Source organism: Liolophura sinensis, chromosome 6 (genome assembly GCF_032854445.1).
Source record: "Liolophura sinensis isolate JHLJ2023 chromosome 6, CUHK_Ljap_v2, whole genome shotgun sequence".
Lineage (NCBI taxonomy): Eukaryota > Metazoa > Mollusca > Polyplacophora > Chitonida > Chitonidae > Liolophura > Liolophura sinensis.
Window position 1 is genome coordinate 7,891,001 of NC_088300.1, and position 24,826 is coordinate 7,915,826.

Here is a 24,826-nt window from a genome sequence, read left to right on the forward strand (position 1 = left end):
ACTGATCTTCGGTCAAGGCCGGTCACACGTATTTGCTGGTACAAATGATGATCGGCTTATGCTTTTACCCACTGCCCTTTTGTATTGAATCAGCCGTTATAGCGCCATACAGGAATGGGATAGGCCTAAGCGTGTGTTCTGGACCGAAATCAGCTTCCATACGTACATGTATCACAGACAGGATATTCAGCAGCTTTTAAGTTCACTAAAACATATTTCACGAATGTGTTCTGTACGTTCTTCTTTAGCGTTACGGTGCTTGCTCAATTGGAATGAGACTTACTTACAAAGAGTTATCCCTGACTACATAGACCTATAGGGGTGTATAGCTTCTCGAGACTTGTACATTAAATCTGGTGCTTCAGACTAAGCTGAACGTCGTTTTGGTAATGTTTGCCTAGTGTGCATATACTGCCAAAACTTAACATATGATGTAAACTACGAAACTACTCCCACCTGTCTGAACCTAGGTCATCTTCCGGCCAGTCAGTTAACCTATTAGAGTAATGTCCCACGTTTCCCATTGTGGTCACTAGATGTCGCTGTAGTTCAAAATGGCAGCCTCCATGACGGTATGTTACCTTTTGCTTATTTTGTTTGGGTGGGAAATGATACCACCGTTGGTAGTAAAGAAGATCGTAAGCCCACGAAAAACCAGAAACTCTGCGTATTGGAGACTAAATAAATTTTAATGCATCACATGTTTTGACTCCATGTAGTGGTTGACAATGTTTGTCAGTTGTTGTTCGTATGTCAAGTCCTTGTGGGCGTGTCATTGTGAAAGACTGATCACCAAAAGCTTTCGGCAATATCGTCATTTATCACCCACCTGTGTTTATATCGATGACGAATATAGCCCTGGATGAGTGTTCGCTTTGTTATATGTGAACTGGCACTCTCATATTTAGGACTTGCTGCCATTGATGCCTGTAGGATATTTCATAAAGTTTCGCAAAACAGTCAATTACTCTATTCTGTTAGCCCAGAAAGACGCCAACTCCTTTTCTTACATCGGCCTAGAGTCGCTAACAATATTAATTTTGTACTCAACGAAGGTCCAGGCTGATTCCTGTTCTTAAGTAAAGACACCAACCTAAAGACCTGCTTTCCACACACACCGCACGACCATCACATGCCCCTACTCGTTTTAGAATAGATTTATTATAGCCATGAAGGCTTCCAGGGCACACGCTCCTTGGCCATGGCAGACATGTTTTTACTGCTCCAATATGAAGCAGGACATGTGCGTAGGCCTACATGTAGCTGCTTAACGTGGCGTGTTCACAGCTGAGGAGCATGTAGTGTGGAAGCCTTCATGGCGATAATAAATCTATTCTAAAGCGAGTAGGGGCATGTGATGGTGGTGCCGTGTGTGTGAAAATGCAGGTCTTTAGGTGTCTTTTGGTGTCTTATATTTGCTCATGACTTGTTCGATAACAAAGAGAATCGGTCTGGACCTTCGTTGAGTATGAAATTAATACTGCTAGAGTTGAGATTCCAACGATGCTAGGCCAGTGTAATAAAATGTGTTGAAGTCTTTTGGGGTTACTTTTCTGGAAGACTGATCGGAAGCTTGAGACCATGTGACCTCCTAGTAACAAATGGCGTGAATGAAGAGAACGGTCCGTGCAACATTCTTGCATTGGAAAATGCCTATTTTTGAATCACTTTCAATGATCTTGTACCTGCTGGATTTGTATAATTTTCAGCTTTCACGATAGTCTGGGTATTTCTGCAGGGCTTTCATGATGCTGTTGAGGCTTATAGGCCTTACTCATCACTAGCGAAGTGGCAAAAGTGACCTTTTCCCCAATGCTTTAACATTAGGTGGCCATTTTGTTTTTGACATGAAAGGGTGGTCACATGACTTCCAACTTCTGACCCATCTTCCAGAATAGGGCCTATGAGAGATACGAGTTCTCGGGAGTTCTGCTTGGGGGCACTCGCGCATATACCGGAATTGGGGCTAGAAAACACTCTATTCACTCCAACCCTCATGCAACTCAACCCATCAACGGCAAGGGCTCTAACCCCAGCTTCCGGTATATGCGAAAGCGCCCCCACGCAGAACTCCCGAGAACTCGTATCTCTCAAAGGCCCTATGACCTTCCTGGCTTGTCAAGTTACTCCTATATAATGCTTAGTGCCCTAGACCGCCAGACTGATTAAATTACAATCTGTCTGTCTATCGATCATTCCAAAAGTAAATATCCATTCATACGTGACCAAGTTCATCTTCTCTGCTGGCTTGAACCCCTCAAAATGGCCATATACATAACGTTCTCATGCGGGAATCCTGAGAACTTTTATCTCACAGAGGCCCTATAGGCCTACACGATCCTGGTTCGTGGGCCTCACATACCTATTAGCCTAGTTGGCATTTCAGGAATCCCGCAATTTCACAGAGATGTGGATGAGACAGTGGGGGCTCTCGCAAACTAACGCAAATAAAAAGCGAGATGTTACGGTACTTGTTAGACTGAATAGAACATCTCGCATAGACGGTCCTGTCGGCCCAGTGGTGCCGTTATCAGCTGCCGTTAGTTCTTTTGGAAAGACAAGGCCTTTGATTTTGTTGGTTAGTGATCGGCTTCTTGACAGTTCATTGTAAAAAAGCTGATTCTTCAATGATCGTACATCCCTCAACCGCGTGACAGCAGCCTTGACTTTACAAACCCCCATCAAATCCTTGTCATCATTATCATGGGAGGAAACCTGGCCAGTTGATGAAAGCATCCGTGTACGTGTTAGTTGGATGGTTGTGGGGTTCTGTCCCGTTCCCTACTACCATAATGCTGGTACAAATGAGGTATTCTTGAGTTTGGCGGAAAACACCATTCAACAGGGTGATATAAAAGCGGTAGGTGTATCTACCTCTGGGCTAGAGGGAATTTCCCTCAGCTTAGTGCTAGAAGCGTAGACCTACAACCCAGAGATTGGTGTTTCAAATCCCCAGCTAGTACATCCGTCACACAGGTACGAGTATGAAAGTAAAAAAATAGTGTGCCGGCTCATGAAGAAAGTTGTGGAGATAAAAGAGCTGCTATTAGCAGTTGCTGATCAGTGATAGCCACATATTTTTTATTGTGTATAGTATCTGAAAATAAGTCAAACTAAGTCAAATTCATGTTAAGCTTGTCTTCGCCTCAAAGTAAAACCTGACCATGTTTATTCTCTGTTGAACAGGCTATGGATGACATTGATGATGATGAAGCAGAGTGGCTGTCATCAGGAAGCTCCAAGAAGTCACACTCTAAGTTCAACTTCTTTGATGACTCTGTGAGTAGCACACCTGTCTATTTAAAGGAATGAATACATATTTATGTAGATCTGTGGAAATCATTAATATTATTAATAATCATACCATGACCAAGTGTTACTGTGAGATCTTTTTATTTACTTTCAAGGTCAGGGTTTAACGGCGGTCACCATTTTACTCAGGCATAATATATCCACAGGGTAGATCTATTATTAGCTGGAGTTGTTCTCTGTAAGTGTTTGTTGCAATTATTACCATATTATCTGTGTCAGGGAGGCCAGTTTTATATTTACCCTAATTCCTCATTCTTGTCGCACATGAAAGTGCAATCTTCTGTGCTATTTAAAGGAGAAGAAAACTTAAGAACATGAAACTACAGCTTTGAAGAGCACGTTTTTTTCTATCTGGTGGTGCCTGCTGCGTAATTTGCAATTTTTCCTTGCCCTACACGTAAAGCCTAAAAAACGGCAAAGCTGGCATAAATCGCTGAGTCCGTTGCATCCTCCATCTTTAAAACTTTGTAATTTATGCTGGGGGCGTGTTGCCTCTCAGCCAATGAGAGTCGTTAAAACTGCCGGCTTGTTTGTGTAAACTCGGAACCTACGTCCAACATTCCGGTTTCCCAATTGTCAAGTGGAAAAACTAACTGTACTGTTTGCTACCTTCTGATAAGAAGAGTTCTTCCCGAAATGTACGAACTGCACTTCGGTGGTTTCCAACGGCAATTTTCCTCCTAACATTGAAGACTTTAGGACTAGTTCTTAGGCAAAATGGAGTTGCCCACAGGGGATGTTGGCGCTGACTTTATTTATAATTTATCAACTTGAGGTACATATTAGAATTTTTTTTATGGCATGCACCTGCGAGGAAATGCATACTCTTTTCATTGGTATTTGATACTTACATTTTCTTCTCCTTTAAGCACCTTTTTAATTTGCTTTTCAGAGACAAAACTAGATTGGTTGGGTTGACCAATTTCAGGACTTTGCAAAAAGTATAACTATCAATCTATGCAGAATAATGTTCTCAGAATATGCTTAAATAACATTTCGTGAACATGCGAAAATGTGGAAGAATTACGGTACATCGAAGAATATGAGATAAGCCACATGTACCAGAGCATGTATATAGGACTCAAGTTACTGGACGAGGTGAAGTCCTGGGTTTCCGAACCTTCAGATACATTACATGCAGTACAGCGTGAAAGGCCATTCAGATGAATTTATCTTATTTATATCATAAGCTAGCATGTTTGATTTTTGTATTTTTCATTTTATATTTTGTGGGTGCCAGTTGATAAGGGCTTGTAAGCTGAGCAGGCTAAGGTGCAACACTTCAAAGGTGCAAACATTATCTGTCATCTGTCAGCTATATGAACACAAATCTTACTGCTTTAAGGATGAATGAAAGTAATAAAGAAATATGTTATGTGGTTTGGACCAGGTGACTGATGATGCACGTGATTTGGTGAGAAGATGGAAAGTTCAGAAAGATGATGATGATGATGATGAAGAGGAAACCGACTCAATCAACTGGGATGGCACCCCAGCTTCTACCATTGGTAAGATAAAGAATTTATCCATGTTACTGTTTGTAGGAGTAAGTTTTGAAAACAAAATTATAACTTACATATTGGTAACTGACAGGAGTAACAACTTGTAACAATTAAACAGCATCTGAAAATACATCTACAATGGACTCAGGCTTGCAAACTGAATGAATTTCATGTAAGGCCAATTAAAAACACCCTAGTCTTTCGATTATATCCATCACTCACCAATCAGGCTGCAGACGTGTGTCGTAGCCCTGATGTTGTGGTAAGCCCAGCACCCACCAATCAGGCTGCAGACATGTGTCATAGCCCTGATCGTCTGATAAGTTCAGCATCCACCAATCAGGCTGCGGACATGTGTCATAGCCCTGATCTTCTGATAAGCCCAGCATCCACCAATCAGGCTGCAGACGTGTGTCATAGCCCAGATCTTCTGATAAGTCCAGCACCCACCAGTCAGGCTGCAGACATGTGTCATAGCCCTGATCTTCTGATAAGTCCAGCGCCCACCAATCAAGCTGTAGACATGTGTCATAGCCCTGATCTTCTGATAAGTCCAGCACCCACCAGTCAGGCTGCAGACATGTGTCATAGCCCTGATCTTCTGATAAGTCCAGCACCCACCAATCAGGCTGTGGACATGTGTCATAGCCCTGATCTTCTGATGTCCAGCACCCACCAATCAAGCTGTAGACATGTGTCATAGCCCTGATCTTCTGATAAGTCCAGCACCCACCAGTCAGGCTGCAGACATGTGTCATAGCCCTGATCTTCTGATAAGTCAGCACCCACCAGTCAGGCTGTGGACATGTGTCATAGCCCTGATCTTCTGATGTCCAGCACCCACCAATCAGGCTGTGGACATGTGTCATAGCCCTGATGTTGTGATCAAGTCCAGCACTCAACAGTCAGGCTGCAGATGTGTGTCATAGCCCTGATGTTGTGATCAAGTCCAGCACACAAGAGTCAGGCTGCAGACGTGTGTCATAGCCCTGATGTTGTGATCAAGTCCAGCACACAACAGTCAGGCTGCAGACATGTGTCATAGCCCTGATGTTGTGATCAAGTCCAGCACACAACAGTCAGGCTGCAGATGTGTGTTATAGCCCTGATGCTGTGATCAAGTCCAGCACACAAGAGTCAGGCTGCAGACGTGTGTCATAGCCCTTATGTTGTGATCAAGTCCAGCACACAACAATCAGGCTGCAGACATGTGTCATAGCCCTGATGTTGTGATCAAGTCCAGCGCTCAACAGTCAGGCTGCAGACATGTGTCGTAGCCCTGATGTTGTGATCAATTCCAGCACTCAACAGTCAGGCTGAAGACATGTGTCATAGCCCTGATGTTGTGATCAAGTTCTGCAGACAAGAGTCAGGCTGCAGACATGTGTCATAGCCCTGATGTTGTGATCAAGTCCAGCACACAACAGTCAGGCTGCAGACATGTGTCATAGCCCTGATGTTGTGATCAAGTCCAGCACTCAACAGTCAGGCTGCAGACATGTGTCATAGCCCTGATGTTGTGATCAAGTCCAGCACTCAACAGTCAGGCTGCAGACATGTGTCATAGCCCTGATGTTGTGATCAAGTCCAGCACACAACAGTCAGGCTGCAGATATGTGTTATAACCCCTGATGTTGTGATCAAATCCAACATCCCCCACTGTGGCTGTAGACTAGTGTTCATTTATTGTGTCAGTTTATTGCTTGTTTGAGAAATGTGTTTTGTGTGACTTCTCCTAAACAATGACTGTTGGTCATCTGATTTACCAAAAAAATAAGTGTACTTGTTGGTGATGTTTTGCCTTGAACAATGACGAGTTTGTATCCATTAGGTCAAGATGTCTGCATGTCCATATACAACTATTGAAGAGGAAGTCTGAAATGAAATGTAGAATGTTTTGCAGAAAAAGAAGTTTGTTGAAGCATTTCTATATCTCGTAATAACCATCTATTTTCTGCATATTTTTTTGTCAGAAATTACATTATCATGTAACTTGTTTAGAAACCTATCATCAATGACATGATCACTGCAGACTCTACTTAACTTTAGGGATTGACCACTGGACCTTAAGAAAACTGTAGTTTAAAGCCTTTTTTAAACTGAAGCTCTTGTGGTTCAGGTGGATCCTCACCATAGGTGTGTCCAAAGAAGAAAGCCACGAAGTTTATGTGGGCTTTTATATGTTAGGACTTTGAGGATACGGGATGGGGCTGGTGCTGATAAATTGAGACATCCTTTCACCTTAATTGTACTAAAATAACTGTTTTTGAGATGAGTGGCTTTCACATTCCAACTGCATATCTTGAAGACATCAGTCAATTATTATATGTATTATACAGATGAAAGGTAAATGAGGTCTAAAGCACACTGCAGTTTGGGTTTGGAACTCGGCAGTGGGATGGAGTTAGTTTGTCTCATGTATGAAGTAAGATGTTTTGCATGTTTATGTTGCCAGGTTACAAGGCCAGTAGGCCAGGAGGAAGCCCTGCTGTTAGCCACTCACCGGTCACCAAATCCTCCACCTTACCTCTTTCCCCAGGGGCAGGGCCACCCCCTGTTACCCGACATGTCAAGACATCTGCTGGTCCCACACACAACCGTTCTCAGAGCCTTACTATAGGTAAGTGTGACATACGACGTATGCCTTGTGTGGTGATGGCTGCTGTATAATGCTGATGTATTACTACATTCAGCAAGAGTGGACATAGCCAGGTACCTTACAGTCATCATGGATGACATGGGTGGACTTTTACAGCTTCATACCTCATGCAACTTGATATGATTTGTGAAATGTTCATTGGGCTATCTGGTGGCTGCTTTATGGGCTATCATTGGTTGTTACATGTAGATTAAGTAATGACTACAACCTTGTAGATGTCAGGGAGTAAAGAGTCATTGGTGACGAGTTCAGTATGAAGTGAAGAGCCATTGAGGGAAACAGAAATGTATAGCTCCTCGGTCAAATGAGCGACTGCCAATGATTCTCACTGTCTGAATGCATGTGAAGCATTGGTTACAATATGCAAGAGTTGACACTCGTATAGCCGTTGCACAGACAGTTCATTGAAGACCACTTGCTTTCCACCAATATCGTGTACATATTTGTAAGTCCAATGTGGGGTCACTGGTTTACCCTGGGCACTCCAGTTTCCTCCACAAAGAGTAGTATAGCATTGAAGAAGAGTGAAGTAAATAAATAAATATGAAGTGCCAGTGGGGTGTCATAAGGTCCAATCTAGTTTCTAGTTTCAATGAAGATAAGTGGTTGCCAGTGAAGATTTTCTAGTGCCAGTTTATAGTAGGTAAGAAAATAGCATGGTGATTACATTTGATAATTTAAATTGGCTTTGACTTAAATGTATCATTGTTTTGCCCCTGGTCCCCTCTCGCAGGTAAATCACTAAAGTTCAGCTCAGACAGACATGTTGCTTCTTCCTCCACACTGAAGGGACAGTTCAGTATGAGTGACCCCAGTATTGAAGAAGGTCAGTTGTGTAAAATACTTATAAGCCATATATAAACAACATTGTTAACTTTTAATGGACATGTCTTGGGCTTTTTTGGTTATTAACTTATATAGACTGCTCATGATGTGGTAAATCTCTTTCAAGTGTTTCCTTGTGTATTTTGTCTGATTTATTGCCATGTAAACACTTCAATCCTTATTTTACAAAGAGGCATATTTAAAATTTTTAAAGATTTTAATAGCTTGATAATTTGTGTATTTATAGAAAAATTATCTACAAGTATACATGTGATACATCTACATGTATAGATTTGATGTACACGTGTTTAAACATTCTGCTCTGTGCCGGGAGCGGTAGATCCAGGGTCAATCCTGGGTCGAGTCTCACCTAATACCTTAAAAGAGGAAGCTGTAACTTCCTCACTTGGCATTCAGCATGAAGGGGATAGTGTAACAACTGGTTGACCTGTATCAGTATAATGGCTCGGGCGGGGCGCCTTAATTGGTAAGGCGCCTCAGTGAAGCACTAGATAAAAGAGCGATGGAAATCCGTCCTGCAACACTACTTGCACTCTAAGGATTCCTTTGTTGTCATATGACTGAAAAATTGTTAAGTACGACGTTAAGCCCCAAGCACTTAAACATTCTGCTAATTTCTGTTCTTCATTTGTTTTCATTTGCTTCAAAATTCTTCACCTGCCTCAATGCATGAACAGAAGTTTTGACTTTTGTTTCCAAAGCGAGATCCTCTTCCACAAGTGTAACTCATTCCTCCTTTTCACACACCCATAACCTCAGTCCCTCTCCCTTCCCTGCAGTTATTTCCTCCAATGTTCCCGCCAAAAGCGTCTCAAAACTGGAGATGGAATTGTCAGATCTGAAAAGGGCCTTGCAGGTTTGTTATTTTTCTCATCAGATTGCACCATATCAGTAGTAAAGAGATAATTATTCTCCTATCATTTTTGAAAATAAAAAGATTTAAAATCTTTTCTTTAATACTTACTTCATTGATCTGGTAATTTATGTATTTTTGTGAAAATTGGAGGATCTCTCCAATCTTAGAAAAAATTGACATTGTGTTGACCAGTAACCTGTTGTCTGGTAACTTAATTCTCAATGTTTTGATTGTCACGCTTTTACAATTACATGTATGATCAGATTGTAAACACTAGGTGATACAGATGGATTTGCCTGGTATGTGTGCTCTTCTTGTGTGATTGTAACTTTTTTCTTCTGCACTCCATCACTTTGTTACATTTGGACTGTTGGTTTGATCTCTGCAGATTGCGAAGAGAGAGAAATGGAGACAGCCGTCCGCCTATGAGACCGTGAGAGCTATTATCCAGGGCGAGGTCAGTGGAATATATGTAGTACTTTCAACAGCTGCAATACACAGTGTTTGTGAAGTTAGTATTGATTTAATACAGTAAACCCTTCTCTGCAGGAATGTAATATTTACTTGTTTCCTGCAGGAATGCAGTGTTTACTTGTTTCCTGCAGGAATGCAGTGTGTACTTGCTTTCTGCAGGAATGCAGTGTTTACTTGTTTCCTGCAGGAATGCAGCATTTACTTGCTTCCTGCAGGAATGCAGTGTTTAGTTGTTTCCTGTAGGAATGCAGCATTTACTTGCTTCCTGCAGGAATGCAGTGTTTACTTGTTTCATGCAGGAATGCAGTATTTACTTGTTTACTGCAGGAATGCAGTATTTACTTGTTTCCTGCAGGAATGCAGTATTTACTTGTTTCAGTTGTTCCTTTTGCAGCCATATGGTCTTGAGATGTGTAAAACCAAGGAACAAAAACTAGCCCTTTTAGATGAAGCCATCAAGATGCATGATGGGAATGCCATTACAGCGGTAGGTTTTCTGATACAATCCGAATTCAGTTTCCTTGTTTTGCAGAACTGTACATGTATTTGGGGAGAAATAATTGAAAAAATTGGCACATTACTCTTCGAAAGCTTGTAACAAAGAGTTGCCACATTACCTGATGATTGGGAAAGCACTGTCTGAAATTAATATAATAGAATGTAATATAGAATCATGCTGTACAAAGTGTTTTTTGTTGCATGATTTCTCACTGGCTTAGTGAAGCCTCTCCTTAACCTCATCTGAATGTAGTGTACTAATGAGCCTTCAGTGCTGTCGAGAAGACCAATTTTCTCTAGAATGAAAAATCTGTAGTAAGATGAATTTCTAATTATCTCCAAATCATTTTCATGCAAACATTATTGGATACAACAATATTTTATCTTTGCTGATCTGTATCACATTCTGAAACATAAACAGAATTAAGTTTAACATCAAAATTCTACATTCTATCTGATCTTGTAAATATATGTTTTCATTGAATTAATAGGCAGTCCTGTTTCTACAAAATACTCTGAAAGGATCTGTGTTCAATTTGGAGTTGTCACGGCGACCAACTGCTGTCAATCATTACCTCAGTTATCTTAGAGCTCACTATGAAATGGACAAGCTAGAGGAAACCCTTGGGTAAGTAAACCAAATCAAAGTGCAACACCTGACCTATATAACTGGGGACAAAATGACCATATGAATGTATATATTTATGCCTATACATGTACTGTACCTGACAAACTGCAGGAAACCTGACAGGGCTGTATTTGGTAAACATGGCAGGCCTGGGGGAATGCTTGGCAGGGCACCTCGGAGAGACTCGGCAGCCCTGGGGTTAACATGGCAGGCCTGGGGAAAAACCTGGCAGGACAGTGAGGGGAGACTTGGCAGTCCTGGGGTAAAAATGGCAGTCCTGGAGTAAACATGGCAGGCCTGGGGAAAAACCTGGCAGGGCAGTGAGGGGAGACATGGCAGTCCTGGGGAAAACATGACAATCCTGGGGTAAACATGGCAGGCCTGGGGTAAACATGGCAGTCCTGGGGTAAAAATGGCAGTCCTGGAGTAAACATGGCAGGCCTGGGGAAAAACCTGGCAGGGCAGTGAGGGGAGACATGGCAGTCCTGGGGAAAACATGACAATCCTGGGGTAAACATGGCAGGCCTGGGGTAAACATGGCAGTCCTGGGGTAAAAATGGCAGTCCTGGAGTAAACATGGCAGGCCTGGGGAAAAACCTGGCAGGACAGTGAGGGGAGACTTGGCAGTCCTGGGGTAAAAATGGCAGTCCTGGAGTAAACATGGCAGGCCTGGGGAAAAACCTGGCAGGGCAGTGAGAGAAGACTTGGTAGTCCTGGGTAAACATGACAGTCCTGGTGTAAACATGACAGTCCTGGGGTAAACATGGCAGGGCACCTCGGAGAGACTCGGCAGCCCTGGGGTTAACATGGCAGGCCTGGGGTAAACATGGCAGGCCTGGGGTAAACATGGCAGGCCTGGGGAAAAACTTGGCAGGGCAGTGAGGGGAGACATGGCAGTCCTGGGGAAAACATGACAATCCTGGGGTAAACATGGCAGGCCTGGGGAAAAACCTGGCAGGACAGTGAGGGGAGACTTGGCAGTCCTGGGGTAAAAATGGCAGTCCTGGAGTAAACATGGCAGGCCTGGGGAAAAACCTGGCAGGGCAGTGAGAGAAGACTTGGTAGTCCTGGGTAAACATGACAGTCCTGGTGTAAACATGACAGTCCTGGGGTAAACATGGCAGGGCACCTCGGAGAGACTCGGCAGCCCTGGGGTTAACATGGCAGGCCTGGGGAAAAACCTGGCAGGGCAGTGAGGGGAGACATGGCAGTCCTGGGGAAAACATGACAATCCTGGGGTAAACGTGGCAGGCCTGGGGAAAAACTTGGCAGGGCAGTGAGGGGAGACATGGTAGTCCTGGGGTAAACATGACAGTCCTGGGGTAAACATGGCAGGCCTGGGGGAAAAACCTGGCAGGGCAGTGAGGGGAGACTTGGTAGTCCTGGGGTAAACATGACAGTCCTGGGGTAAACATGGCAGGCCTGGGGGAAAAACCTGGCAGGGCAGTGAGGGGAGACATGGTAGTCCTGGGGTAAACATGGCAGTCCTGGGGTAAACATGGCAGGCCTGGGGGAAAAACCTGGCAGGGCAGTGAGGGGAGATTTGGTAGTCCTGGGGTAAACATGGCAGTCCTGGGGTAAACATGGCAGGCCTGGGGGAAAAACCTGGCAGGGCAGTGAGGGGAGACTTGGTAGTCCTGGGGTAAACATGACAGTCCTGGGGTAAACATGGCAGGCCTGGGTAAAAAACCTGGCAGGGCAGTGAGGGGAGACTTGGTAGTCCTGGGGTAAACATGACAGTCTTGGGGTAAACATGACAGTCCTGGGGTAAACATGGCAGGCCTGGGGAAAAAATTGGCAGGGCAGTGAGGGGAGACTTGGTAGTCCTGGGGTAAACATGACAGTCTTGGGGTAAACGTGGCAGGCCTGGGGAAAAACTTAGCAGGGCAGCTCGGGGAGACTTGGTAGTCCTGGCGTAAACATGACATGACAGTCCTGGGGTGAACATGGCAGGCCTGGGGAATAACCTGGCAGGGCAGTGCAGGGAGACTTGGCAGTCCTGGGGCAAACATGACAGTCCTGGGGTGAACATGGCAGGCCTGGGGAATAACCTGGCAGGGCAGTGCAGGGAGACATGGTAGTCCTGGGGTAAACATGACAGTCCTGGGGTGAACATGGCAGGCCTGGGGAATAACCTGGCAGGGCAGTGAGAGGAGACATGGCAGTCCTGGGGTAAACATGACAGTCTTGGGGTAAACATGGCAGGCCTGGGGAAAAACCTGGCAGGGCAGTGAGGGGAGACTTGGCAGTCCTGGGGTAAACATGACAGTCTTGGGGTAAACATGGCAGGCCTGGGGTAAACATGACAGTCTTGGGGTAAACATGGCAGGCCTGGGGAAAAACTTGGCAGGGCAGTGAGAGAAGACTTGGCAGTCCTGGGGTAAGAATGGCAGGCCTGGGGAAAAACCTGGCAGGCCTGGGGAAAAACCTGGCAGGCCTGGCGAAAAACCTGGCAGACCTGACGAAAAACTTGGCAGGGCAGCTCGGGGAGACTTGGCAGTCCTAGGGTAAACATGGCAGGCCTGGGGAAAAACCTGGCAGGGCAGTGAGGGGAGACTTGGTAGTCCTGGGGCAAACATGGGAGTCCTGGAGTAAACATGGCAGGCCTGGGGAAAAGCATGGCAGGCCTGGGGAAAAACCTGGCAAGCCTGGGGAAAAACTTGGCAGGGCAGTGAGGGGAGACTCAGCAGTCCTGGAGTAAACATGGCAGGCCTGGGGTAAACATGGCAGGCCTGGGGTAAACATGGCAGGCCAGGGGTAAACATGGCAGGCCAGCACAGGGATACCTGGTAGTCCTGGGGTAAACATGGGTCCTGGGGTAAACATGGCAGGCCTGGGGAAAAACTTGGCACGGCAGTGCGGGGAGACTTGGTAGTCCTGGGGTAAACATGACAGTCCTGGGGTAAACCTGGCAGGCCTTTGGGAAAAACCTGGCAGGCCAGCACAGGGATACCTGGCAGTCCTGGGGTAAATTTGGCAGGCCAGCACAGGGATACCTGGCAGGCCTGTGGTAAACATGGCAGGCCAGCACAGAGATACCTGGCAGGCCTGGAGTAAACATGGTAGGCCTGGGGTAAACATGGCAGGCCAGCACAGGGATACCTGGCAGGCCTGGGGTAAACATGACAGGCCAGCACAGGGATACCTGGCAGGCCTGGGGTAAACATGGTAGGCCAGCACAGGGATACCTGGCAGGCCTGGAGTAAACATGGTAGGCCTGGGGTAAACATGGCAGGCCAGCACAGGGATACCTGGCAGGCCTGGGGTAAACATGACAGGCCAGCACAGGGATACCTGGCAGGCCTGGGGTAAACATGGTAGGCCAGCACAGGGATACCTGGCAGGCCTGGAGTAAACATGGTAGGCCTGGGGTAAACATGGTAGGCCAGCACAGGGATACCTGGCAGGCCTGGGGTAAACATAGCAGGCCAGCACAGGGATACCTGGCAGGCCTGTGGTAAACATGGCAGGCCAGCACAGAGATACCTGGCAGGCCTGTTGTAAACATGGCAGGCCAGCACAGGGATACCTGGCAGGCCTGGGGCAAACCTGGCAGGCCAGCACAGGGATACCTGGCAGGCCTGTGGTAAACATGGCAGGCCAGCACAGGGATACCTGGCAGGCCTGGGGTAAACATGGTAGGCCAGCACAGGGATAACTGGCAGTCCTGGGGTAAACATGGCAGGCCCGGGGTAAACATAGCAGGCCAGTACAGGGATACCTGGGAGGCCTGGGGTAAGCATGGGAGACCCTGGGGTAAACCTGGCATTTTGTTCCCACTACAATGTTGGCCACATTCATATGAGTGAAATATTCTTGAGTACAGAGTAAAATTCAATGAAATAAATAAATAAATCAAAAAAAAAAAAAAGAGCCACCCAGGTGATACGCAGGGACAGTGGTTTTATCTTGACAAGGTTAATCTGAAGGGTTCTCAGAATATGATCTCTTGACTTGGGTCTGTCACTGTATTTAAACAGTCAAGATGACATGCCGGTTTCTTATGAATCAAGTGAGTAATGGTTGTGGACAGTACTGTACTGCAGTATGATCACCATTTCATGATCGCTACACTTGCTAAAAGCAATATAATGTCGAAGCAACTTATAATGTTTCTTTTGTCACATTTCAGGATGTTGGGAAGAACAGAAGAGGCAGCAGTAAGCATGTGTTATCATTTTCCAAAAAATGGCGTTGCAAAATGTGAAGACAAAATAAATTTGTATATGACCAAATAACATCAATGTTTCAGATCATACGGTATACTGGTTGATTAATTAAACATACAGTTTATATACCAGGCATGTTGTTAAATGGTTGACCAGTGAAAATGCTTTGAACAAATTACGTGTAGATGTAAACTATTCAATAATTCGTTGTCTTCAGGGACATGTTTTGTTTCATGTTTATGTAGTTTGGTTTTGTTTCAGATGATGAGATATAAACTGGCTACCACTATCAAAGATCCTCGTGCCAAAATAAAACATTTACAACGTTGTTTGAGGTAAACTTCATTTTTCTTATTAAACATTATCAGGACTCTCATTATCACATATCAAGAAACGTTTTTTATCGACCTTCATTGCGGAATAATCTTGTGCACCAGGCCATAAAGTAATAGTTATATTACATGTACCAAAGTTATATTTACAAAATGCACATATATCACTTAATTTGTGATAATCAAGAGGTGAAAGGTCCAGATTGGTTGTATTAAACTGATTATAATAAACCGATTATAATCCATTGACATTTTAGGTTTTGTTCTCTGCAATATGGGGGCTGTGTGGGCCTGTATGGCCAGCTGGCAAGCATTCTTGCACAGCACATCGAGTCGGAAGCCTCTTAACGATGCCTCTAGCTCATGCTGGTTTAATCACTGTACATGAGAGGGTCTGCCAGCAAACTGCGGATGGTCATGGGCTTCCAGCTGACTCTGCACTCTTTCCATGCCATCATAATGATGGTGACTGTCATAAGAGTGAAATATTCTTGAGTAGCTCATAAAACTACAATGAAATAAGTAAATAAATAAATCTCTGCTATTGTAGCGCTCATTTCCGAGATCCATCTCTGGTGACAGAAGCAGGATTGTTGGAAGAACAAATTTCCATTTTGGAGCGACAAGGTCCAATTGAGGTTTGTAAAGTTCTGTGTCACATGATACATGTCCTATCACTAGTAGAGGGTGTTGTTTTAGAGACTAAATAAAAAATAGTGTAGCCTTGTTACTATGCATTATGTGATGTCAGTCATTGTGAGGTATCATCATGTGATGTCAGTCATGGTGAGGGTATCATCATGTGATGTCAGTCATTGTGAGGGCATCATCATGTGATGCTAGTCATTGTGAGGGTATCATCATGTGATGCCAGTCATTGTGAGGGTATCATTATGTGATGTCAGTCGTTGTGAGGGTATCATTATGTGATGTCAGTCATGGTGAGGGTATCACCATGTGATGTCAGTCATTGTGGGGGGTAACATCATGTGATGTCAGTCATTGTGATGGTATCATCATGTGATGTCAGTCGTTGTGAGGGTATCATTATGTGATGTCAGTCATTGTGAGGGTATCATCATGTGATATTGATTCTTGTGTGGATACCAGTATGTGATGTCTATTGGTGTGAGGATTAGTTCAATTTAAATTAAACGTTGAGGTCTATTTTCAACAATTATTGCCTCAACGTTTAATGGTTGAATTAAAAAACATGGCAGGTCCATTCCGCAAGGCACTTTAAGGAACGAAGTTGGCCGTTAAATCCATTTCAAAATGGTGGCACACACAGATTTCTGGTGTGGACTGGGAAGGATGGGTCTTTTCGATCACTCATGCAAATTTAAATCAATTTCAGAGTAATTGTATGCAAGAAACCTGAATGTTGACTTATCGCTCTTCAAATCATGGTGTGCACGCACGGTGCAACCAACATCCGAATTGTATCTGAGGCCACAGGCAGAAAACATGAATAACGAAGCAGCGAACCTTGACTGGAGCCTTTAGGATTAATTTTTCACCCTCGACTAAGTGAACAAATTGTTCTTTCTATTCTACATGTACTTCCATGATGATTGATGAAATCATCACTAAAGTTGACATTTCAGACTGGTTGCATGGTCTTGTCTTGTTGATTTCTGTATGTTTTGGTGTGCAGTTCCAAATCGTGTACCATCATGTGATACCAGTCATTGTGTGGGTAGCATCATGTGATGTCAGTGGTTGTGTGGGTAGCATCATGTGATACCAGTCATTGTGTGGGTAGCATCATGTGATACCAGTCATTGTATGGGTAGCATCATGTGATGTCAGTGGTTGTGCAGGAACCATCGTGTGATGTCCGTGAATGAGTGAATCTGTATTTCTTGTGTTGTCCTGTAGGACTCTGATGCGAGGGCAGAACAAGAAGGGAAGGTGTTGGCATTCCGTGAGAATCCACGGCGGGCCTCAATCATCAACATGCCTGTGATCACCACACTGTATTACTGCTGTTTTTACCATTATGACCTTCCGGAGGTAGGATACATCATCAGATGAAGTCTGCATTTATTTATTTATTTATTTATTTGGTTGGTGTTTTATATTGTACTCAAAAATATTTCACTTACATGTCTGCAATGGTGGCCAGAATTATGGTGTGAGGAAACCAGACAGCACCTGGTGGAAACCCATGACCATTCGCAGGCTGCGACAGACCTTGTAATGTATGACTGGAGAGGAGGCCAACATGAGCTGGACATAAACATTTACAGGAAGGGAGTACAACATTTGTTGTAGAGAATCAGTGGTATATGCAATTCTTAACAGTTGTATTGTAATTAAATGTGGATTTTTTTGATTTCAGAATAATTTAGCTAGCCCAATGGCAATAAAGAAAACACACCAGGTGAGGCTGAACAGATTTTACGTTGCCTGGATTAGATGTGTAATGGGAACATAGCCTTCAAACACAGTCATGAGATTAGCCATTTACAAAATATATGTCTCTGCTTTAACATGTTTGTTCATCTTTTTGTCAAATCTGTATCATAATTTTTGGCTCACTCTGATATTAACCCTGATAATAAAATAATATGTCAGATATCCATTGCAGGCTTTCAAAGAATGGTAAATAATGTTGAAAACATGTCTTTCACATTGACAAGACTTCAGCTTATGTCCTAGACTGTTGTGAAATTGAAGTAGCCTGAGTTTCTGATTTCATCATTCTGAGTGCAGTATGTTCTGAGTGCAGTATGTTCTGAGTGCAGTGTGTTCTGAGTGCAGTATGTTCTGAGTGCAGTATGTTCTGAGTGCAGTATGTTCTGAATGCAGTATGTTCTGAGTGCAGTATGTTCTGAGTGCAGTATGTTCTGAGTGCAGTATGTTCTGAGTGCTTGTACAGAGTGATACATCATCATTTCAGCTAACAGAAAAGCAGTTTTTATGGACAGCTCTGGGGGCCAGATCCAGGTTAAAAAGATGGAAGGATGTGGAAACGTTATTAACAGCCAAAGTGAGTTGGGTAGAAGGTATAAATGTACAGGTGTGGGAGGGGAAGAGTGAGAAATCAAACCTTTAGTTATCCACCTGATTCTCATGTCCACATACTTGTATCTATGTACATATTGCTCCACTATGAATTCAGCACTGGACATTAACTGTAGAAAAGTGTGATGACATCATGGCGCTGCTAAGATGCTGCACACTGAAATGGTTTAGTACAAGTTATGTTTCTAGCAGAGGTACAATGAGCTTTCTTTAAGCTTCATTTTTGTTTTTTAGTCTTCTTAAAGGCCTGACTTCAACCAAGACTTCAACCAAGGCGGTGACTACTGTTTTACCAATCAAATTCATTATAGTTTAAAATGAAAGAAGAATGGAACACTGATATTTGATATAAGCTGATAATAATTGTGATTTTATGCCTGGATGTACACATTTATGCCAGCATGCACAACATTAACTAGTTATGTTTAAAGGTGGTGACAATGTAAAAAATACATAAAATTCAGATGAAAGAGTTTGAAAAGTTAGTTGTAAATGTGGTCTTCAACATTTTTTTCGATTTTCCTTCAGAGACAAAAAGACACTTGAAAATAATTTTTGTATGGTGGGTATTTGGGACCACCTTTTGGTACATATAGTCTTTATGTAATAATGTTATAAATGTTTAATAAATATATTTGTGCTAGAATTTTTTCTTTTCAGATGATAAATGTGTTCAGCCTGGATTTTGATCAAATTTATATTTTTAATATATTCATAAATATCATCATAATTCAAATTAAATGCATATGCTTGGATATAAATAACAAATTTACATCAAAATATATTTATTAAACATGCATCACTGTTATTTAGAAAATTATTATGCAATGATGATAAATAACAAAAGGAAGTCCCAAGTACCCACCATGTAAAAATATTTCTAAATACCATTTTTTTCCTGAAAAAATCCTTCTCTTTTAATTTGTCAGTTTAGTATCCATTCACCCATGTCAAATTATACTCTGTTTCATGCCCAGTGTGATGGGTTGTGAAGAAAAATTTTGAGCTACAATAATAGACATTGATGTGATTTTCTCAAGTTTGAAGATATAATGTTGTTCTGGGTTATATTTATTGTTTATTTATTTATTTGGTGTTTTGTGCTGTTCTCAAGAATATTTTACTTACATAACGGTGGCCAGCATTATGGTGGGAGGAACGGAGCCGAGCCGAGGAGAAACTCACAACTATCCGCAGGTTGCTGACAGACATTCTGGATTTGAGGCAAGGCTGAAAGCTGCACAGACATATGAATAGAGAAAAGTTTTTTCTTGATTGTTTGTTTCAGAGTTGGTTTGGAGGAACCAAAATGAAGTCTGTGATAGGATTTGATAAAGTTGTGGCCGTCCTCCACAAGACTGGAGCTCCTAGTGATGTAAGAGACCTGAACTTCCACTGATCAGTTTAATGACCTACACAAGTAGTGTTCACCCTGAAAGGGGACAGGAAATGCTTCATCTTCATTCATTATTTCAGGCTTTATTTCTTCAGGAGAGTGAAGATGTGAAAATAATTGCTAAAAAATCAAGCCAAGGTGAAGCATTCAGTATCATTTTTTAGGGGGGTTTAATAACACTACTTGTTTTATGAATGGTGATGTAAGCTTTTTTATTTTTGACTTTTTTTTTTACTATTTTAATAAACTTATATATTCAGCTAAATCACAAATTGTCAACAGGTTTGCCTACATTGTTTGGAATGGTTGCTTCTGATGTTCCTTACAGCTATATAAGCACTACATCGCGACATGCTCTTGCATTTAAGCATAGACTAAACATGTCTATCCCCATATCTGAAGTGCGCATAAGAGAGTTGTGTTTTAATTTATTTTAATGTTGTTTTACACTGTACTGGTACTGAAGAATATTTCATTTTAATAACCATTGGCGGCCAGCATTATGATGGGAGGAAACTGGGCAGAGCGTAGGGAAAACCTACGACGACCATCTGCATTGGTGAGAGGCTCCTGGGTCATTGCTCTGCACGCTAACCACCTTGGCCAGAGAGTTGTATTTAAAACATACTATAGAAAAACGTGTTCATTTATACATGATACGTTTGTCTGTTCAATGATTCTTTTCAGATTTTAAGCAAGTATTTGAAGCTAGTAGATGATGTTGAGCGGAGGTTGACTCTGGCTAAGAAATATGGATGTCACGATGCAGTGGTTGATGTAGGTATCTTTGTGGGGGACCTTCTTAATTCTTCAGAAGTTTCATGATCCCGTCGAGTGTGTCTGCACACATTTTAACATTCATGCTGTGTAATATCAGTCTGAAGATACGTTATACCAATTTAGCTGTGAAATAAGTAATTATGTGACTGATATACAAATGGCTTGTTTAGTGTAAATCTTTTAGCAGGTGGGTATCCTATGATATCACGATTGTTTGTGTTTGTTCAGATGCATACATGTTAAAAGTGTTATTTATGACTTTCAAATGCAAAGGTGTTGTTTTTTGACATGCATGCTAAAGTGGTGTTTGTGACATGCATGCTGAACTGTTGTTTATGATTTTTACACATGCCATTGTCTTGTTTATGACTTTCAGACGTACATTGCTTTGCGTGACCGATTTGAGCTGGAGGCCTATATGAGAAAGTTGCCACCTAGGAGTAAGGAGTATTATTATGCTGAAGATGCGCTGAGAAATTCTGTAAGTAACAGGAATTGGTCTGTCAAGGAAATGTAAAAACCAAAAGTCCATATACCATTGAAACGCTACAGTCCAGTCAGTAGCAACTTCGAAATGACATCTGAAGGGTAGGAGGAAAAAAGGCAGGGGCATAGAAAGATTTACACCTCATTACAGTATGCAGTGCCATGCTCTGGTTTGACCCCTCAGGAGGGCAGGAGGACAGGAGGAAACAAGGCAGGGACATAAAAAGGGTTACACCTCATTTCAGTATGTAGTGCCATGCTCTGGTTTGATCACTCAGGGGGCAGGAGAAAACAAGGAAGGGGCATAGAAAATTTTACACCTCATTAAAATATGTAGTGCCATGCTCTGGTTTGACCATTCAGTGTGGGGGTGGGGGGGGGGGAGGAAACAAGGAAGGGAGCATATAAAAGTTTACGCCTCATTACAGTATGTAGTGTCATGCTCTGGTTTGACCATTCAGGGGCAGGAGGAAAGAAGGAAGGGGCATAGAAAAGTTCACAGCTCATTACAGTATGTAGTGCCATGCTCTGGTTTGACCATTCAGGGGGCAGGAGGAAACAAGGAAGGGGCATAGAAAAGTTTACACCTCATTACAACATGTAGTGCCATGCTCTGGTTTGACCATTCAGGGGCAGGAGGAAACAAGGAAGGGACATAGAATGGTTTACATCTCATTACAATATGTAGTGCCATGCTCTGGTTTGACAATTCAGGGGGCAGGAGGAAAGAAGGAAGGGGCATAGAAAAGTTTACACCTCATTACAACATGTAGTGCCATGCTCTTGTTTGGCCATTCAGGGGGCAGGAGGAAACAAGGAAAGGGCATAGAAAAGTTTACAGCTCATTACAATATGTAGTGCCATGCTCTGGTTTGACCATACATGGAGAAGGAGGAAACAAGGCAGGGGCATAGCAGGGAAGGGAACTAAAGCCAAGTTAATGTCTTAAAAAAAAACAAAACAAATAAAAGCATCTAAATATAAAAATGTCAGTATGTGTCTTTGTATTTTAGAATTCATTCTTTGCTGCATTTAGTTGGTTGATCTTAGAAAAGTTAGGGTGATAATTGTTATAGGCTTATTAAACTTTTTGATGTATTTATCATTTTAGGCACATAAATGGAAAACCTGAGGCCTGCAGCCAGACATCCATGAAGTGTGTAAGCCCCTTGTTACCAGTGGAAACTGTGTTATCTCCCTAAGTTAGCTGTCAAACTGTCAACACCTTCACATACAACCACCAACTACAGGTACTGTCCCTGCCACTGGCTAGTGTACATATACATGTATTCTTGATTCGGCTAGTAGGTGTGACTAAGCTAACTTTTTGGTTATGAATAATTACCTGTAATTTGAGATCCAACTGGTAACAATACAAAAAAAAGCAATCCACAGATATGTACATGTAATGCTGTCGGAAAAATCCAACTAAATGTCTTAAAACGCCAAATGGCATGGTTGTTGATATATGGGAAAGTTTGTAGTAACTTGCCAGAGTTCAGTGGTTTACACCTGGCACTCCAGTTTCCTCCACCCATGAAACTGACCAGCCGTTGTTAAAAGTAAAAAATTCTTCTTTATGGCATCAAGCAACAATCAAACAAATAAACAATATCAATAAACATACATCTTCAATCCATGTTGTAGAGAAACCACAAAACAACGACTCAGCATTTTTAATTTGTCGCATTATTAGCTGTGAAATAATAATTTTATTTCGTCTATGTGTATGGAATGTTCATTGGTAAACTTGTGAAGTACATGTATAGTATTTTTTCTGTGAGGGACTCTCGCTGGTCTAGTTTTCTTCAATTCTGATCAATAGAGTCCTAGACAAAGGAGGTCGCGTTTATATCCAGTTATGACAGGATCTGAATGTGTGAAGGATTTGACTGGTTAGTTGAGAGCTGTGATTGTATCCTGCACCCTATGGTTGTATACTGCACCCTGTGGTTGTATACTGCACCCTGTGGTTCAAGAATACTCAAAACTCTTTCAACTTTACATGTACCTTGAGCAATTGAACACTGTATGCTTAGCACTCACTTTGTCAAACACTTTTATTGTATGGCTATTAGATGTGATAACATGTCAACATAATGCCAGCTTCTAGTCTACAATTTTGAACAGGTCTGTAAAAGGAAACATCAAAGTATATAATTTTCCTTTGTGCCTCTTACATATGTACTCGAGTAGAATGTTTTTCAGTGAAGTTATCATTTTTGTTGTCATAATTTATTTACATAAAAAACAGGGTCATCTTTTATAGTTTTGTTTGCATTGTAGTTTCAGCCATATGTAAATTTACATCTGTTTTATTTTAGAGGAAAAATATGATGTACGTACCTATATATCTTAAGATAGCAAGATCAACAGAAATGGCTTTGTCGATATTAATAGGGGAGGTTTGAGTTCGAATTCTGTCTCTAGTAAAAGAAGGCCTACTGTATCATGTCAAAATGTTAGGCAGCTATTTCTGATCACATTACTATTACATGGGTGTCTGAAAAAGTTTCACAGAAAGTAATTTGTCGTGGACGAACGGTGGATAAATTAAGGAGCTGAACGTCAAAGAAAGAGGTCTCATCTGGGCCTCTAGAATACCATAAGACAGGCGATCGCTAAATTAATGTCAATAAAGGCTGCCTAACATTTTCACAAGTCATATACAAGTAGAACAGTATTTACCTTTATCAACAAAAGGGTTTGAACTCCAAACTCCCCTATTGCTATTTAAGCATAACCTCACAAGTGCGATGCATATGCTACCTGTAAAATGGTGGGGCTATGTGGCAGAAGGGGTATTCTGCTGACATGTCTGAATCCATCCACCCCAGGTTACATAAATCCTGGTGAACCATGCCTAATTTCCCCCACCCTCACTCAGTGTTCGTAAGGGCCTTGTGAATTCGCTTGACAATAAAACTGACCACCATTGTATTAGTGAACAATTCTTTCAAAAGTAAATCTGAAAATTTTCCAAATTTTGGACATTTGTTAAAAATTTTTATTTTTTTTATACAACTCTTTAACTTAATGGAACATGTATTACATGTAATCTGAATTTACTTTAAGTCACAAGATTGTTTCCAAGCTTCAGGGGTTTTGAGAATTCAGATTTCTTTTGTCGCCTTCTCTGCACAAACAGGAGCAGAACATGAAATAAACAAACACTGGTTTTACACAATACCACAGTTGATAGCTTTTGTACATTATCAGTTTGAATAAAGAGATATCTGTATTGATATGTAACAAGGTTAAAACTACCTTGACAAGGGAAAATGTTGCAAAAAGCAATTGTCATTAAAATCTTTGTATTCACTACATGGAAGCATTCCCAGTATTTTCCCATTTACTTATATGTCATGCTGTTGGAAAATTCATTGTGCATAAAATGCATAATTTTTTATTACCATTCTGTAACATATCGTTTTATATAGATATTATATATGTACATACATTTACGTGCCATAAAATTTTTGGGCTCTTTATTTTAATGACATGCATACATGGATATGTATTGTTTTTTATCCCATGCATAGATATTATACTTATACTAGGCGCAAGATTTGTCATCTACAGACCACGTTTGTTTCTTGCAAAGGTGAATACTTAGAATTTCAGCATTTGATAAATATGCGGTAAATTTAAGCTTTTTTTTTACACCTTTTAGGCCTCCAGCCAGGAAAAAAAAAAAAAAAAACAGGTCTTGACTGGCAGCTGTGAAAGGAAAACAATGTCTGGAGCATGAATTAGTTTTGAGTCCTATCCAAGAAATGTGATTTTCTTGAGAAAACATGATAAGGTAGACATACCTGCATTCATTTAAAAGTTTTGATACATTCAGAAATAAATTTG

General features: G+C 42.0%; 1 protein-coding gene across 2 annotated transcripts; it reads left to right on the forward strand.

Moving 5' to 3' along the window:
* Positions 1–553: 553 nt before the first annotated feature.
* On the forward strand, positions 554–24,826 carry LOC135466879 (spermatogenesis-defective protein 39 homolog). 2 transcript variants are annotated; one of them, XM_064744632.1, is made up of 19 exons: positions 554–572; positions 3,187–3,279; positions 4,703–4,820; positions 7,270–7,434; positions 8,207–8,299; positions 8,997–9,175; positions 9,564–9,632; positions 10,044–10,136; positions 10,639–10,775; positions 14,908–14,935; positions 15,206–15,279; positions 15,827–15,914; positions 17,158–17,292; positions 17,621–17,662; positions 18,182–18,271; positions 19,595–19,681; positions 20,390–20,479; positions 20,859–20,963; positions 22,080–24,826. In XM_064744632.1, the coding sequence occupies exons 1-19, from the start codon at positions 555–557 to the stop codon at positions 22,098–22,100; spliced, it is 1,725 nt and encodes a 574-aa protein (XP_064600702.1). In that variant the 5' UTR covers position 554; the 3' UTR covers positions 22,101–24,826. The 2 variants fall into 2 exon arrangements, with proteins under 2 accessions (XP_064600702.1, XP_064600703.1); XM_064744633.1 differs by having other exon boundaries at positions 9,099–9,175.